Source organism: Olea europaea, chromosome 20, assembly GCF_002742605.1.
Source record: "Olea europaea var. sylvestris chromosome 20, O_europaea_v1, whole genome shotgun sequence".
Taxonomy (NCBI): domain Eukaryota; kingdom Viridiplantae; phylum Streptophyta; class Magnoliopsida; order Lamiales; family Oleaceae; genus Olea; species Olea europaea.
The window spans coordinates 945,915-959,826 of NC_036256.1; the positions used below are offsets into that span (position 1 = coordinate 945,915).

The 13,912-nt window shown below is 32.5% G+C and overlaps 1 protein-coding gene across 1 annotated transcript; it reads right to left on the reverse strand.

Moving 5' to 3' along the window:
* Window positions 1-5,997: 5,997 nt before the first annotated feature.
* Window positions 5,998-7,057, reverse strand: LOC111369337. Its single transcript, XM_022990814.1, has one exon. The coding sequence runs from the start codon at window positions 6,788-6,790 to the stop codon at window positions 6,020-6,022; it is 771 nt and encodes a 256-aa protein (XP_022846582.1). The 5' UTR covers window positions 6,791-7,057; the 3' UTR covers window positions 5,998-6,019.
* Window positions 7,058-13,912: the final 6,855 nt, after the last annotated feature.

The window sequence follows — 13,912 nt, forward strand, 5'->3', positions numbered from 1 at the left end:
AAAAAGAATCACATAAGCATCTCACTTGTCATCAACCCAAGTGAAATTGTGCACAGAAACAACCCATTTCAAGAATACTATTATAAAACTCAGCAGTAAAAATCAAAGAATATAGGAAGGGGAAAGCGTAACACGATCATTGGTGAAAAGCATAACATCTAGTGCATTAACAGAAAAATGCAGCAGCTTTCTTGGCACACAAAGAAGATAAAAAGTCGACCGATTTTATGGTACCACGCCAATAACATTCGTGAGATTCGATCCGCAATATTACATTTTCCAGTTCTTTCACGAGGATAAACTTTGATTCATGTGTCAAAGTATTGTGCTCCTCAAAAAAGCAACTCTTCTCAAAATTTTACTCAGAAGCTACTGAATTGAATCGTATTTCCTTTGCAAGAAGCGCATTTAGCAATAGCCATTAAACCAAACTTGAAAATAATTTTAAATGAGCCCAAATAAAAAGTCCGAATGACCTTGTCATCTACATATATAAACGAGTCTTCCTGGCGATTCTCCATAATGCCAAAACCAAACCCATTACAATACAAAGCAAACATTGTTCTCCTTTCTTCTCTATTCGACAATACTCATTGTTATCCATCCTTTCAAATATGTGTATGCTATTCTTTGCGCATGAAGAATGACTATGGGATCTCAAAGATCCAAGAAATTGAATATGGATGACAAAAAAATTCATTAAACCCAATGCCCATGAAACTCTGTCTCAAACGGGGCAGGGATTACCGGCCTAATTGGATAAACGAAGTGGGGTGGAGCCTCGAAGCGGATATATGATGGTACGTTAAACATGATCCCACACCGTTGCTCACCCCATTTAACATTTATATTAAATTTTAAGTTTTTATCAAAGGAAAAAAAAAAAAAAAAAAAAAAAAAAAAAAAAAAAAAAAAAAAAAAAAACCCGCCACCCCTTAACCAAGTATGGGGACGGAGCAAGCTAATAAAAATACTCAACGAGATGGAGGACGAGAATGGCAGAACTGCCCTGCTGGCATTCCAAATTGAACATTTTACATTCTCGGGTAGGCTGCCGCGCGGGAATGAGAGATTCCTTCAATGCATGAAGGTGAACTCCAATAGTAAAATATCATCGCTTCGATAGCAATTTCATTTTGATCATCACACGCTCCATTCAATCTAGCAGCGTAGACGCAACAAAATGCAAGAAATGCCAACTTGTACAACAATTGAGATTACAACGAATATACTAGTCAATGACAACTAACAAATTGCCAAAACATTACGATCAATTCACATTACTTCGAGAGCAAGTAAAAAGCGACAAGATCTAAAAGATCTAGTGGCTAAAAGCAACACCCCAATTTATAATTAGGTCTAGGGCTGGACAAAACTCCCGATTCGAACCGACCGAACCGAACTCGACAGTTCTTCTCAAGTTAAATACCCGAACGGGTATTTGAATCAAGAACCGACGGGCATGGTTCGGTTCTAGGCCAAGACCCGAAGAAATCGAATAAGAACCGAATCTCCATCATTTTTTTAATTAATTTATTTTAAATAAGCAAAATTATTTTATTTTTTCTAAATAAATTTGTTAACTAGTTAATTTAGTTCAAACCACAAAATATGATTTTCTTATTTCTAATTTTCAGTTCAAAATTAACTTAATTAAATTGACCTCAATTTTATCTAAAATCTGTTATTCTACTGTAGTGTCGTTTCTACCAGAGAAAATTGAATTAAAGTTCTACAACATCTCTCTTTATTATTTTGAACTCTCTATCTTTCTCTTTCTGTGATTTTAATAATCAAATTTATGAAAAATTCAGCAAAGAGAGATGTGAAACACATAAAATTGAATTACGTTATTTTGTAAGAGCTAATATTGAACATATCATTAATTAAATTAACATAACTTTGTATATATACGGAACCGAATGGAACCGAACCGGACCGAACCGAACCGAATGGAACCGAACGATTCCGTGATTAAATTTGGACCCGACGGTTGCACTTACTAAATACCCGAAAAATTTGAATTGGTTCGGTTCTAACGATAACCGAACCGAACTGGACCATGTCCAGCCCTAATCAGGTCCTAGTCACAACCTATTTAAATTGTCTCAATAGCAACGAGAATCGAACCGAACCGGACCATATCCAAGCCTAATCAGGTCCTAGTCACAACCTATTTAAATTGTCTCAATAGCAAAGTCCAGGCTAATAACCACAAGTCATCAAACAACAAGAATAGTGAGACATATTTGATTTGGATAAAAATTAGATTTTTAGTAAATTTTGAAAGAATTGATGAAATGTGATTAAAAATTACGTAAAAGTTATGGGTCTCATTAAATATGTGATTGAGAATAAGTTTGAAGAAAAATGAGTTTTAAAACATAAGGGTCAAAAAAGCTTGTATAAGAATATTTAAACTGAAGATTATTTCGAGTGTAAATACATATGTCGACCAATGTATAATAATTCTATTCTGCTGAATAGCCCTAACACTGTCTTAGACGTGTGTTCAAGTGAATATCAACGACAACGACAACAACAGCAATGAAGATTCTCTTAAGATTTTGACTTTCGATGATTTTGAAATCCCACGCAAATCTTTTTACTTTTTTTTTTTTCAAATAAGGCTGCTTGAAATCTTCAATTTTTAATATATTTATTCTTTTGCATTTTAAAATTGGTTATTTTTTGTAATATTCATCAACAACATAATTCCTTTACAACTTGATGTCCTTGTCGAAGTTCCTGCTTTGTTTCCTTTTTCTAATAATTCCGTTAAAATGGGTTTGAAAATCAATACAAAATCTATACAACCAAAAATTGTGGCTCTCATCACCGGTTACCCCCATCAAGGTTAAATTTCTTAATTTAAAAAAAAAATTATTGTCTGAAATTTAAAAATAACAAATGTAAAAAATTTTAAAGAAATATTTTTGACACAAAACCTCGGACTAGTAGCAGAATTTAAGGTACAGTTACCAGCCACTGTAATTGTTGGGCCTGTTTACTCAGGGTAGATTGGCCTGTCAGCAAAGGCGGGTCAGCCTAATGGGCAGGTTCAGACCGACCCGCTTGTTTTTCACTAAGCGCATGTTTGGCCCCAATTCATTCTCATTTTTTCCTCATTTTTTCAACTTTTTGTCAACAATAGTTGGCCCCCAATCAGAAAATCAGTCGGCTGCCTGACAAAAATTTGAGGTAGCAGCTTTTCAGACATTTTATTGAGTTTAAAATTTTTTGTCTTTCCACTTCTACCCTCCATTTGAAATGTTATTCCTTAATTGTAGCATTTTTATCAACTAGAATTTTAATTTTTAATTGAGGGCAAAACGGTCAGATAAATTCAACGGCTTGGTACCGTGTTCTTTCATTTTTGACAGTTTCTTCAACGCTGTCGCATCATCTGCCACAAACACTATAGAAAAATAAGATATTGTAGAAAAGATTGGCAAGAATGAGCATCAAACAGGCATTAAATTTTTCATGATCAAACGTACCTCTTAAAAGTTCAAGCACGACCTCGCCCTTTTTCAGGCCATCGACGCCTAAACTTGCTTTTTTCCCCCGGAGGGGGGGGGGGGGGGGGCCCCAAAAATTTTTTTTAAAGGTTTTTTTTTTTTTTTTGGGAAAAAAAACAGTTTTTTTTTGGTATTTTTTTTCCCACTTATGGTGACATGTTTTGTGCATGGATTGTCTTGTTCTAACAAAAAATGTGTATCGTGCTGAGTTTCTTGGTGTTCGGATGCTTTATACTTTTATATTTTTTAAGTCCATCGTATCGAACCAATGAAATGATTCTTAATCGTGGAACCCCTAATCATAGATCAACTTTTAAAATTTCTTTAGGCTTCAATCCTTGTCTTGATCTCCTTAGATAGTGTTAAACTACCTGAATTAGAGGAAAGTCGAGACAAAGTTTTTCAATTAATTAACATTATGAAATCCAAGAAGAATCCTTTAACTTTTCCCTTTAAAAAAAGGGGGGGGGGGGGGGGGGGGGGAAAAAAAAAAAACTTGTAATTATGGATACCATTATATAGACAATTATGTACATGTAGCACTTCCCAAAAGAAAGTTGTACATGTAATTGTTTCGAACGACAGAAACTTAATAGAGAAAGAAATAAAAGCATGGCATGACCTCAAAAGAAGGATGCCTTGTTCTTTTGTCTCATCACTTTTGACGTATTGTCTTCTCTGTGCTTTCGTTCTTGCTATAATTTTTGTGAGAATCCTAAATTTTATTTCAATTGAGTCACTTTGTTTGAATTTTTTTACTCGAAGAACGAAAATTTATTTATTTATGCCATTCCAATATCTATATCAATTTTTGGTAAGAACTAAGAACCGTGGCTAGTCTCCCAACTTGTAGAGAATTATTATCAAAATTCATTCTAGTTATAAAGTAATCACTGGAGTTTGCCTTTTATTTTATTTTAGTCTTTCAGTTAAAATCAATTAATTTTCTAATCAAATTATTGTCTCACGTTAATCTGCTCTCATAAAAATAATGAATTTCAACCGACGTTTAAAAACTGGCCTGTGCATTGACCGAGAAAAGAGAGAGGACAAAAGGGTATGATCAAACAATTATTAAGAAGAATAATTTAGAGAGTGATTCAGCCGTTCAATCAACAGAAGACAATTTTAATAATTTTCAAATAATTTTATTTTTATCTTTTTAAATGGACTAGTTGTTGTAATCTTGCCGTTCAAAATTAAAAATGGATGAAGGATGACTTAAGAAAAGAGGAAAAACGTGCCCTAAATGGTCTATGTGACCGCATAACTCATTTAGGCTTGCAATCGCATATGGATGTGCAGAAAACTTTCAGCAAACAAATGCTATAACATGCGACCGCATAGTTATAGCCTATGCGGTCACATAGTTGTAAAAAATGACCGTTGTTTGGAATTTTTTTTTTTTTTGAATTTTAGGTGATTTTCTTGGTGATCCATGCACCTGTTCATAATCAGCTGGAACCACTTCGTGTAGGGATGATCGAAGCTATATATATGATGATATTCATCCCAAAAACATATGAAAAACCATTGTATTATTCATCCAAACTTTGAAGAGACTATCACATATTCAAAACTATTTTTCATTTATTCATTTGAAGATCACTTTTGCTTTTGGTGTTCTTCTTTAAGGCTTGATCAATGCTACAAATTATTTGTCATTTTTATCCGTAAAAGATTTGTTGAAGGAAAGCAAATATTGTTTGAAAACAACGATATTATAATCGTGTTCACGTCTTCTTCGATATACATTCTTCTATTTTATTTTTATTTTTTTCTTTTTGTTTTTGCTCTCCATTGCTGTATTTGTGCAACACTAGCTCTTGATTTATTTGAGCCAATTAATTCAATTCGAGTCTAAGAGTATTGGTTTCAAATGAGTGATCAAAGCCAAATAAATTATGGAATTCAATGGTTGCCTAGCATAAAAAAAGTTTGAAGATAACATGAAATATAATCTAAGTTGATTATTGATTGCAAGCATGAAATTTGTATGAAAAAATTAAATTTTAGCACTTATTTGTATAAAAATTAGTAATTAAATATGTTTGATTGATTTAGTTTTCAACTTAAAAAATATTATACTTGTCAATTTTGTATTGGAGGATAAACGAGAGAGAGTGGATAGATAAGAAAGAGAAATAATGAGTGAATTATCTAAAAAATAAAAATCACTCATTTCTAAAGAAAATATTTTCATTGTTTTTGAGAAAAATATGACTACGTGATCAAAAATTGAAAAATATTTTATGTGAAAAAAATTGTTAATCAAACACCCCGACGGTAAGAATTTAGGTCAAAAAATAATATTTTTCATAAAAATATAGCTAATCAAACAAACGACTTTTAACCCTTTTTTGTATTTTACTAACATGTTTTCTTTGATTTTTTTACTTAACTCATAGGATTCCTTTAGCCAATAATTCAGTCGGCACAACATCATACAGAGCTCAATGACGATGACAACTGTACGAAAAGGATGAACAAATCGAGAATCATCTTTTCTTCTTTTTGGATTTTCCGTTGCAGAACAATGAACCTAAACCAAATAAAGTTACAGTACCTTTAGCAATGTAAGCGGGAGGAATGTTCAAAACTGGATTAATATGAACTCCATTGCCAAAGGATCTGCTTGAACTCTTGTTCAATGAAGGTCTTTTTGGTGCAATATTGGAATAGTTTTGGCTGAAAAGTGAAGAATTTGCAGATGGGTTTTTGCTCCTAGTTGATGGCTCTTTCAGTGAATTCTGCTTGTGAATAACTTTCGGCAATGCCGACGGCTTGGGATTCGGAGTCGAACCAGTCGAATTGCTTCTTGATAGAAACTTTAAAGATCGAAGCAATCCATTGTCAGAATTTAAACTGTAGCTTCTTCTGAACTGCCAAAATGGTTTTGTGGGTGGCTTTTCTTCTGCATCACAGGCGTTTGATAAAAATTCTATGAGAGTTTTCTTCTTTGTAACTGTGTCTGCGTTTTCATTTTGAGCAATTTTACGAGTCTCTGTAGATGGATTTGGTTTAATTGGCTGGGATTGATAGATTTCTTTTGTGGGCTCGATTTTCTTGACTTCCACAGGGAGGATTTTACCATTGGCAAAGAGTTCATCAGCAGATGAAAGTTCTAACGAGAAATTATCGCCAATTGAGAAATCAAAATCAATGAAATCCAAATCTGATTGAGGGTTGTGGGATTCTACTGGCACGAAATCTGCTTCCCTTAGATCATAAGAGAATGAGATTCTTGGACTGACAACATCTACTGCCATTTTCCCAAGGTTTTAACAGTGACAAATGGGGAATTTATACAAGAGATTAAGGCACAGGAATCATGAAAGTGTAATAGAGTTTCAGATTTGGAAGTCAAAAAGAGACAGAGAGAGAATAAATGAACTTGTGGGAATCTGCTTTTTTTCTTAGATCGTTTTGAAATTGGATTATGCCATGTATTGGTAGAGCTTTTACCATGATTTACTGAGGAGTGACATTGAGATTTACATTTTTCCCAAGTAGTTGAATTTCGGCACCGAAAGGCTAATATAGGGTAGAGCTTTGAATTTCACTTTAAACGTTCAAGGCGGAAAGGAACAATAAATAATAGAAAACTCTATAAAAATGCCATGGTTGATTCAATAATAATCATTTAGGTTAGGCGTGGGAGTAATTTAGTTTGGCTCAAATTAAAATTCAAGGTTTGGAATTAAAGGATTTCAATTGCGGTAAAGAATTGACTCGGATCAAAATTGGTTGGTTCCAGTTCAATTCTTTTTATGTTTGTCTAAAAAATTACAATTATATTACTAGAACAGAAAATGTGATATAATAATTGACATAATATTACATGACATTTCATAATTGAATTATTTTAAATAGTCAGTTGTTCCATTCAATCAACTCTCGCCACGACATCTTCTATCATTATTTTTAATTGAATTTTTCTGTCAGAGTAGCATTATTCCAAAAAAATAACCATATTAATTCATGTAAATTAACTAAATAATTTGCTTAATTAAGAGATAATAAAAAATAATTTGAGCACTTAATTATATTCTATAGTTAAGCGAGAACAGGACAAGGTCTCTCCTATGAAATTCAAGAGTAGTTAAATTTATGTAGAGCCAAATCGAGCTAAACAGACTCAAAAGTAAATAATTTATCTAGAATCAAATTGAATCGAATTTGTTGATTCTAGTCCAATTTAGGTGGTTTTGGAAAAAATATCTACCTGTAATTTTGGGAGGCCACAATTTTATTTTATTTTATTTTTTGCATCCTGCTACACAAAGTGATGTTATCTACCCCCAATATAGTGATACTATAATCATATCTAATTATACGAGTAGTTGAACAACTCATCATAAGTCTCACACATTTCTCAATTTACAAGTATTAAGACCTTGAACTACCTAAAGCCTACTTGACAATCATTAAAACAACTCTCTCTCTCTCTCTCTCTCTCTCTCTCTCTTTAAAATCATTTTCAATAATACATTCTTACAATAAACTTTTTTATCCGTAAACCCAAAATTCTTTTTTTTTTTTAATTTTTTAATCACGCATTCTCCAAAAAATTACTATTTCAAAACTTATTTTTCTTAATAAAAAAAAAATAACAGAGGTCGTCAAACAATGGCTAGATGGAGTGACGTGCTAGATTGAGTGATGTTAGCTACCACAATACAATGATGCTAGTCATATCTAATTGTACAAGTAATGAAACAGCTAGCCATAAATCTAATGTATTTTGTTATTTACGAGTATTAATACTTTGAATTACCCAAGATTCGTCTTGATACAAATTTATTAACTTTTCATTAAAATGTGTGCATGACACGAACAAATCTCAATGAAATGTAGTGTACTATCAAGATATATTTTGGTTGGTTTGAAGTGTTTGCTAATTTTCGAAGAAACACAAAATGATATGCCTATATCTGTTGGTCTCCTAAGTGTACTTGAAATCTGTCCAAGAGAAATTAACTTTTTCCTTTACATTTCACTGCCTTTGTCTGGTAAAAGAGATGCCTCAATTCATGAATGTGCCCCATTGATGTCGAAACAGACCCAAAGATATAGCAAAATGAAAGGGATGTTGAGAGTGACATTTTTCTAGTGGGCAACTTTTGCTGTAGCAATCCAAGAGTAGAAATTCTAACTGTCGGCGATAAAATTCTTTACTACGATGACACTAGAAAATTCTCGAAATCTCTGCTGGGAAAGTTATTCGTGATTAATAATGCTTTATTCTTTTATCATAATTCTCTTCTCCGACTAATTCACTTCATCATCGGAACACGGTAGACACGTCCCAAATGATGGACAAAAGCCATAAAACAAGTTTAAAGACTTGCATTTTCATTAAGCATAATAAACATAATCAACAGCAACCTATCCTTTCTTGCAAGGGAAGCAAGAAATTGTATAAAATTTGTATTTGAGTGATTTCTTTATTGCTAGCTATAATAAAAATACAAACCTAACACCGAATTGAAATAAAACGTGAAAGAATACGAAATCGAAAGAATGAAATGCAAAAAATCGAGGTAAGAGTTGAACTTTTTGTTCTTAAAATGAATTTGCCCTACACAAGTGTCAGTGGTGGATTGTCATCTTCTCCCAAGATACAACTATCAATTCTTGTGATTGCAGCATTTTGAATTACAATAATCAACTAACAACATAATGTTTTCTACTCCTTTTTGTATGAAATGGAAAAAGAATTTTGGTGCAGAAATTTGGCTATTAATTTAATGTTTATGTATGCAATGATTGCATGGAATTGGAGTGAATGAAATCATCATAGATGAGTCCAATTTATAGAGATAGAATGGCTGTAGTCGGAAAGATACAACTCAAAAATTAACTTGTCCAAGAAAAGTTCACAAGTTCATCAATCGCTCGCTGATCATTGCCTCACCGTTCGAGTGGTTTTTTTAGAAACTTGGTAGCTCGTTGAGCACGAGGTGGCCGCTCGAGCCACTGTTTATGTTTTTGAGTTTTTGTTTAATAATTTCAATAATAATGTTTATCAACCATATTTCATTCACTATTTCTAATTCATTCGGAAATAGTTTTTGATTTCCAAATATACCAACTCATCTACTTGAGGAGCTAATTGTGTTCAACCCATTTTTCGTCAAATTTGAGTAGCTGGACCCCATTCAAATACACGGTCAAAGATTGATAGAAATCACTTTTTTTACTAACTATTTTCCAACAAAAAATCTTAATGTTGGCTGGGATTTTAACATAAATAAGATAGTTCAGTATGATATTAGAAGAACACGAAGTAGCGACATCGTCCATTTTTCTAGCTTACAAAATAGGTTAGAAGTTAGAAAAAAAGTCGACCGAAGTGCATGTTTGGTAAAGCTAAATTATTTATAAGCTAACCAAACTCTTCTTTATTCACACATTCTGTAAGATCAAAAACTTTTATATACTTTTTATTTACACATTTCATAGGACCCACAACTTACAATTTAATAAAAGAAAATGGCCAAAAATTCTCAAAACGAGAATGTCTTTATCAACTTAAATCATTAGACTAAGTGGTTCAACTTAAAGAGATGAAAACATAGTAAATGTTTGGCCTCCATCCTATAAGATTTATTTTTCTATAACTCATTTTCAACCATATATTAATATTTGATGAGGCTAAAAATTTTTATTAACTTTTTAATCACATATTTGATCTATTTTTATCGAAATCTAATTTTTATCGAGAACAGAGAGGAGATAGACTGCAGACAATCCCACGTTGGAGTAGATGGAGAGAGTACATGGTGACAGTGTCTCTATATCTCAATCCTTGCTGGCCTTTTTTCATTATTCGTGAACAAATCATGTTACCTGCCCACTAAGATCACGTGCCATGGAGACATATTTGGTACCGCTTAGAAATTTTATTACAAGTGACGTTGAAGTGACAAAGGGTGTGGGGGTGTAATGCCACTGCAAATGCTGTGTACTACTTCCATTTACATCCAATTCCATTCTCTGATTCAACTGTTCTCTGTTGAATATATTCCCAACATATTGACTGAGGAGGAGGTAGAAACTAAGAATTGAGATCTAACCTTCTTCCTCTCTATTTCACATTTATTTCGATTCTTTTTCCTTTCTTTTCTTCGTTGGTATATGATTCGACCATGTATTCGACAGGGGCCCATCTTGTGCAAGCAAGACCTTGAATCATACAATGAAGAGTTGTCTAAAAGCAAAGGAGATTTGGAGGATGTTGAATCCATTTGGAATAAACTTTAGTGAAAAAAGAAGATGCCATCATTAATATCGTTCACGTAACTCTCTTTTTTTCGCATTATGTTGATAATGTGGAAAAGTAGAAATTTAGAAAATTTCGAAAGATAATCCCTTCAACCACCTCAATCATATAAGGCATATATAGAAGTTGGCTCAGGGCATACACCATGCTTTCTTAATGGACCATATGGCTTCAATTCTCTAAGAAGCAAAATAATCATTTAGCTTTATCCTCCCTTCAAGTAAAATCAAACTCAATACATATGGATGCTCCCAAGAAAACTTGAGTTTGACAAGAATTGGATGTTGGATTCGGGATGACTAAGGAAAATGGATGACAAATTTTATGGGGAATATTGGACATGCATCGAGCCTAAGGGCCGAATTTGGGATATTTTCGTTGGTTGTCGCTCATTAAGGATAAAAAGAAACGCATTACTTGAAAGAGATTCAACTGAGAAAATATATTTACTATCAGATATAGAGTTTACTCAAAATTTGAATAGAGTTCTTGAAAATTGTTGCGTCTTGCTTTTAAGACTTAACTATGAGATATTGCACATGTTAAAACTAGAAAATAGTTACACATATCACCTTACAAACTTGGAAGAATTCAGAATAACAATCTTGTTTGGATAAATCACTTGTTCATTAATTTTGTTTTGTTAATTAGCAGATTTGATTGGATTCTTAACTAGAATGTTTTATTTCTTTGCTTTCTTCACGTGTATCCAAAAAAATAAAAAAAAATAAAAATCAACTAGTCCTTTATTTATTTCACAGTTAGTCCTTAATTTATTGTTCGAATAGTTAGTTTATTTTCTATTTTTAAAATCAACTAGTTCTCCATGTTTTGTTATTTATAATTTATTTCACAATATCTTTAATAATTCAAATAACTTAAAAGTCATATTAATTAGTTGCGTGTTCCTCATAAAAAATATGTTTTACTTTAAATTTTTAGTCACTTGAGAGTTGAGAGGCAAACTTGGCTTTATAAAGTTATAAAATGATAATGACCAAATTGCTATTTCTCAAATGTTGAAAATCAACTTATTATTTGATCAATAATAAGTTATAAGTGGCTTGAGTGTTTGAGCTAAACTTATTTCCTTAGTGCTGAATGCTTGAGGTACCGCGCCACCTCTGACAAGTTTTTTTTTTTAATTTCTATGTAAAATAGCAAAAAATGTGAAATGTTGGGTTAAACTTGTAAATGTGTTGAATATATGTAATTTTCCATAAATATTGAATCTGACAACTACCTTATTATCAAGCAAAAAATTGAAAAATACCATGTTTTTTACTTTTTGGATTTTTACCTATACCTTGTTACTTATATGTGGTCGCATAGAGGCTTTCGGAGAGTATTTTCTCAAAATTGTTTTACTCTATGCGGCAGCATAGAAATGTACTATGTAGTCGCATAGAACAATTTCGGGCCCATTCTGCATATACGACTGAAATTCTTTGGGTAACCTAATTTTCACGCGATATAAATACCAAAAGACGTCCAAAAAGAGGAGAACGTATTGAAGGGGAGAATATACGCAAGTTTGGAGAGGAAGAATAAGGCAAAAACAAGGCAACCCACTTTAAGATTCAAGATTTTACTTCAAGAATCAATTGAGTGATGTTCTTCCTTGGTTTTAATTATTATTTTTCTTTATTTCCCATTATGTTAGGTTAGATTTTTATGTGCTAGGATTTGCGATGAACCTTATATTATGAACCCTTAATCTTGAATTTTATTAATTTGACGTTAAAACATGTTTTTAATTATTGAATGATTGGCATGGATTTTATTCTCTACAATTATGTGCGCAATAGTTGTATGAGTTTTGTGGCTTATTTTACCCTCGAGAGATGGAAAATAAGTTAGATATTATGTTAATTGTCGTAAAGTTCGATAGGGGATGAAAATATACCGCTATACTTTACGTGATTTTCAAGTATTCATAAATCCTTAATGCATTTTTATATGTTCGCATCCGTCATAGAAATATAGTCGGATCGCATGTGAAAATAGGTTTAATTCTACTCGAGAGAGATTGTTAAACAAATTAGGAATATTGGTCTTCATAATTGAATTCTGTTGTCAATTTTATAAAATTCGGATTAAAGGGGATTGATATAAGGTGATTCGGGATCCTAGTACGCATTTCGTTATCATATTTTTATAAAATTTACATTTAGTTATAATCACGCATTTAATTTAGTTAATTTAGGCTTTATATTTATAAGTAGGTTATTAAATCATAATTTAGTTAGCAAAAATATCAATAATTTCTATTGTTTCGGTTAAGGCGACGATAGATAAAATTGAATTAATCAATCTCTGTGGGACGATATTCAGACTCATTTCATTCACTTTATTACTTATTAACGAATCGTATACTTGCGGTAATTTTAAATCGAAAGAAATAATTTTGTGAACAAGTTTTTGACGCCGTTATCGGGGATTGAGTTTAGTTTAATTTTATTTCTCGAGGCACTAATTCGAATTTCAATTTTTATTTTGCTAGTATAATTTTGTTTTTATTTTTATTTTAGGTTATTATCCCTTATTTGTGTTTAGTTATTTAAATTGTTTGAATCTCAGTACTCGTACTCATTTTGTTTCTCAGATTTGCATGCCACGATCGACTGGAGGAGAACTGATTCCAGGTGATCCTAAAATCGAGCGCACCTTTCATCGACTACAAAGAGATCACCGATAAGCACAAGTACAAATGGCTAACGAACTAAACAATCTCTAATGAAGGACAGGCAATGGACGAAGGAAATGAGATTTTAGGAGATTTCTTGACTCCTCAAGTAATTCAATGTCAATCCAGCATAGTGTATCCACCATTTGGGCAGCCAAATTTTTAGTTGAATACCAATGTGATACAGCTATTTCAAAATGGACACTAGTTTTATAGCAAAGCTGAGGAGAATCCACATACACACATATCTCGATTTTTGGATATGTGTCAACATTTCAGATACCAAGGAATTTCGGACGACACTATTAGACTAAGGATGTTTCCACATACGCTGCGAGACAAAGTACTTGAATGGTTGGATTCACTTCCGGTTGCAAGTATCACTACATGGAACGAGTTGGCACACAAATTCTGCACAAA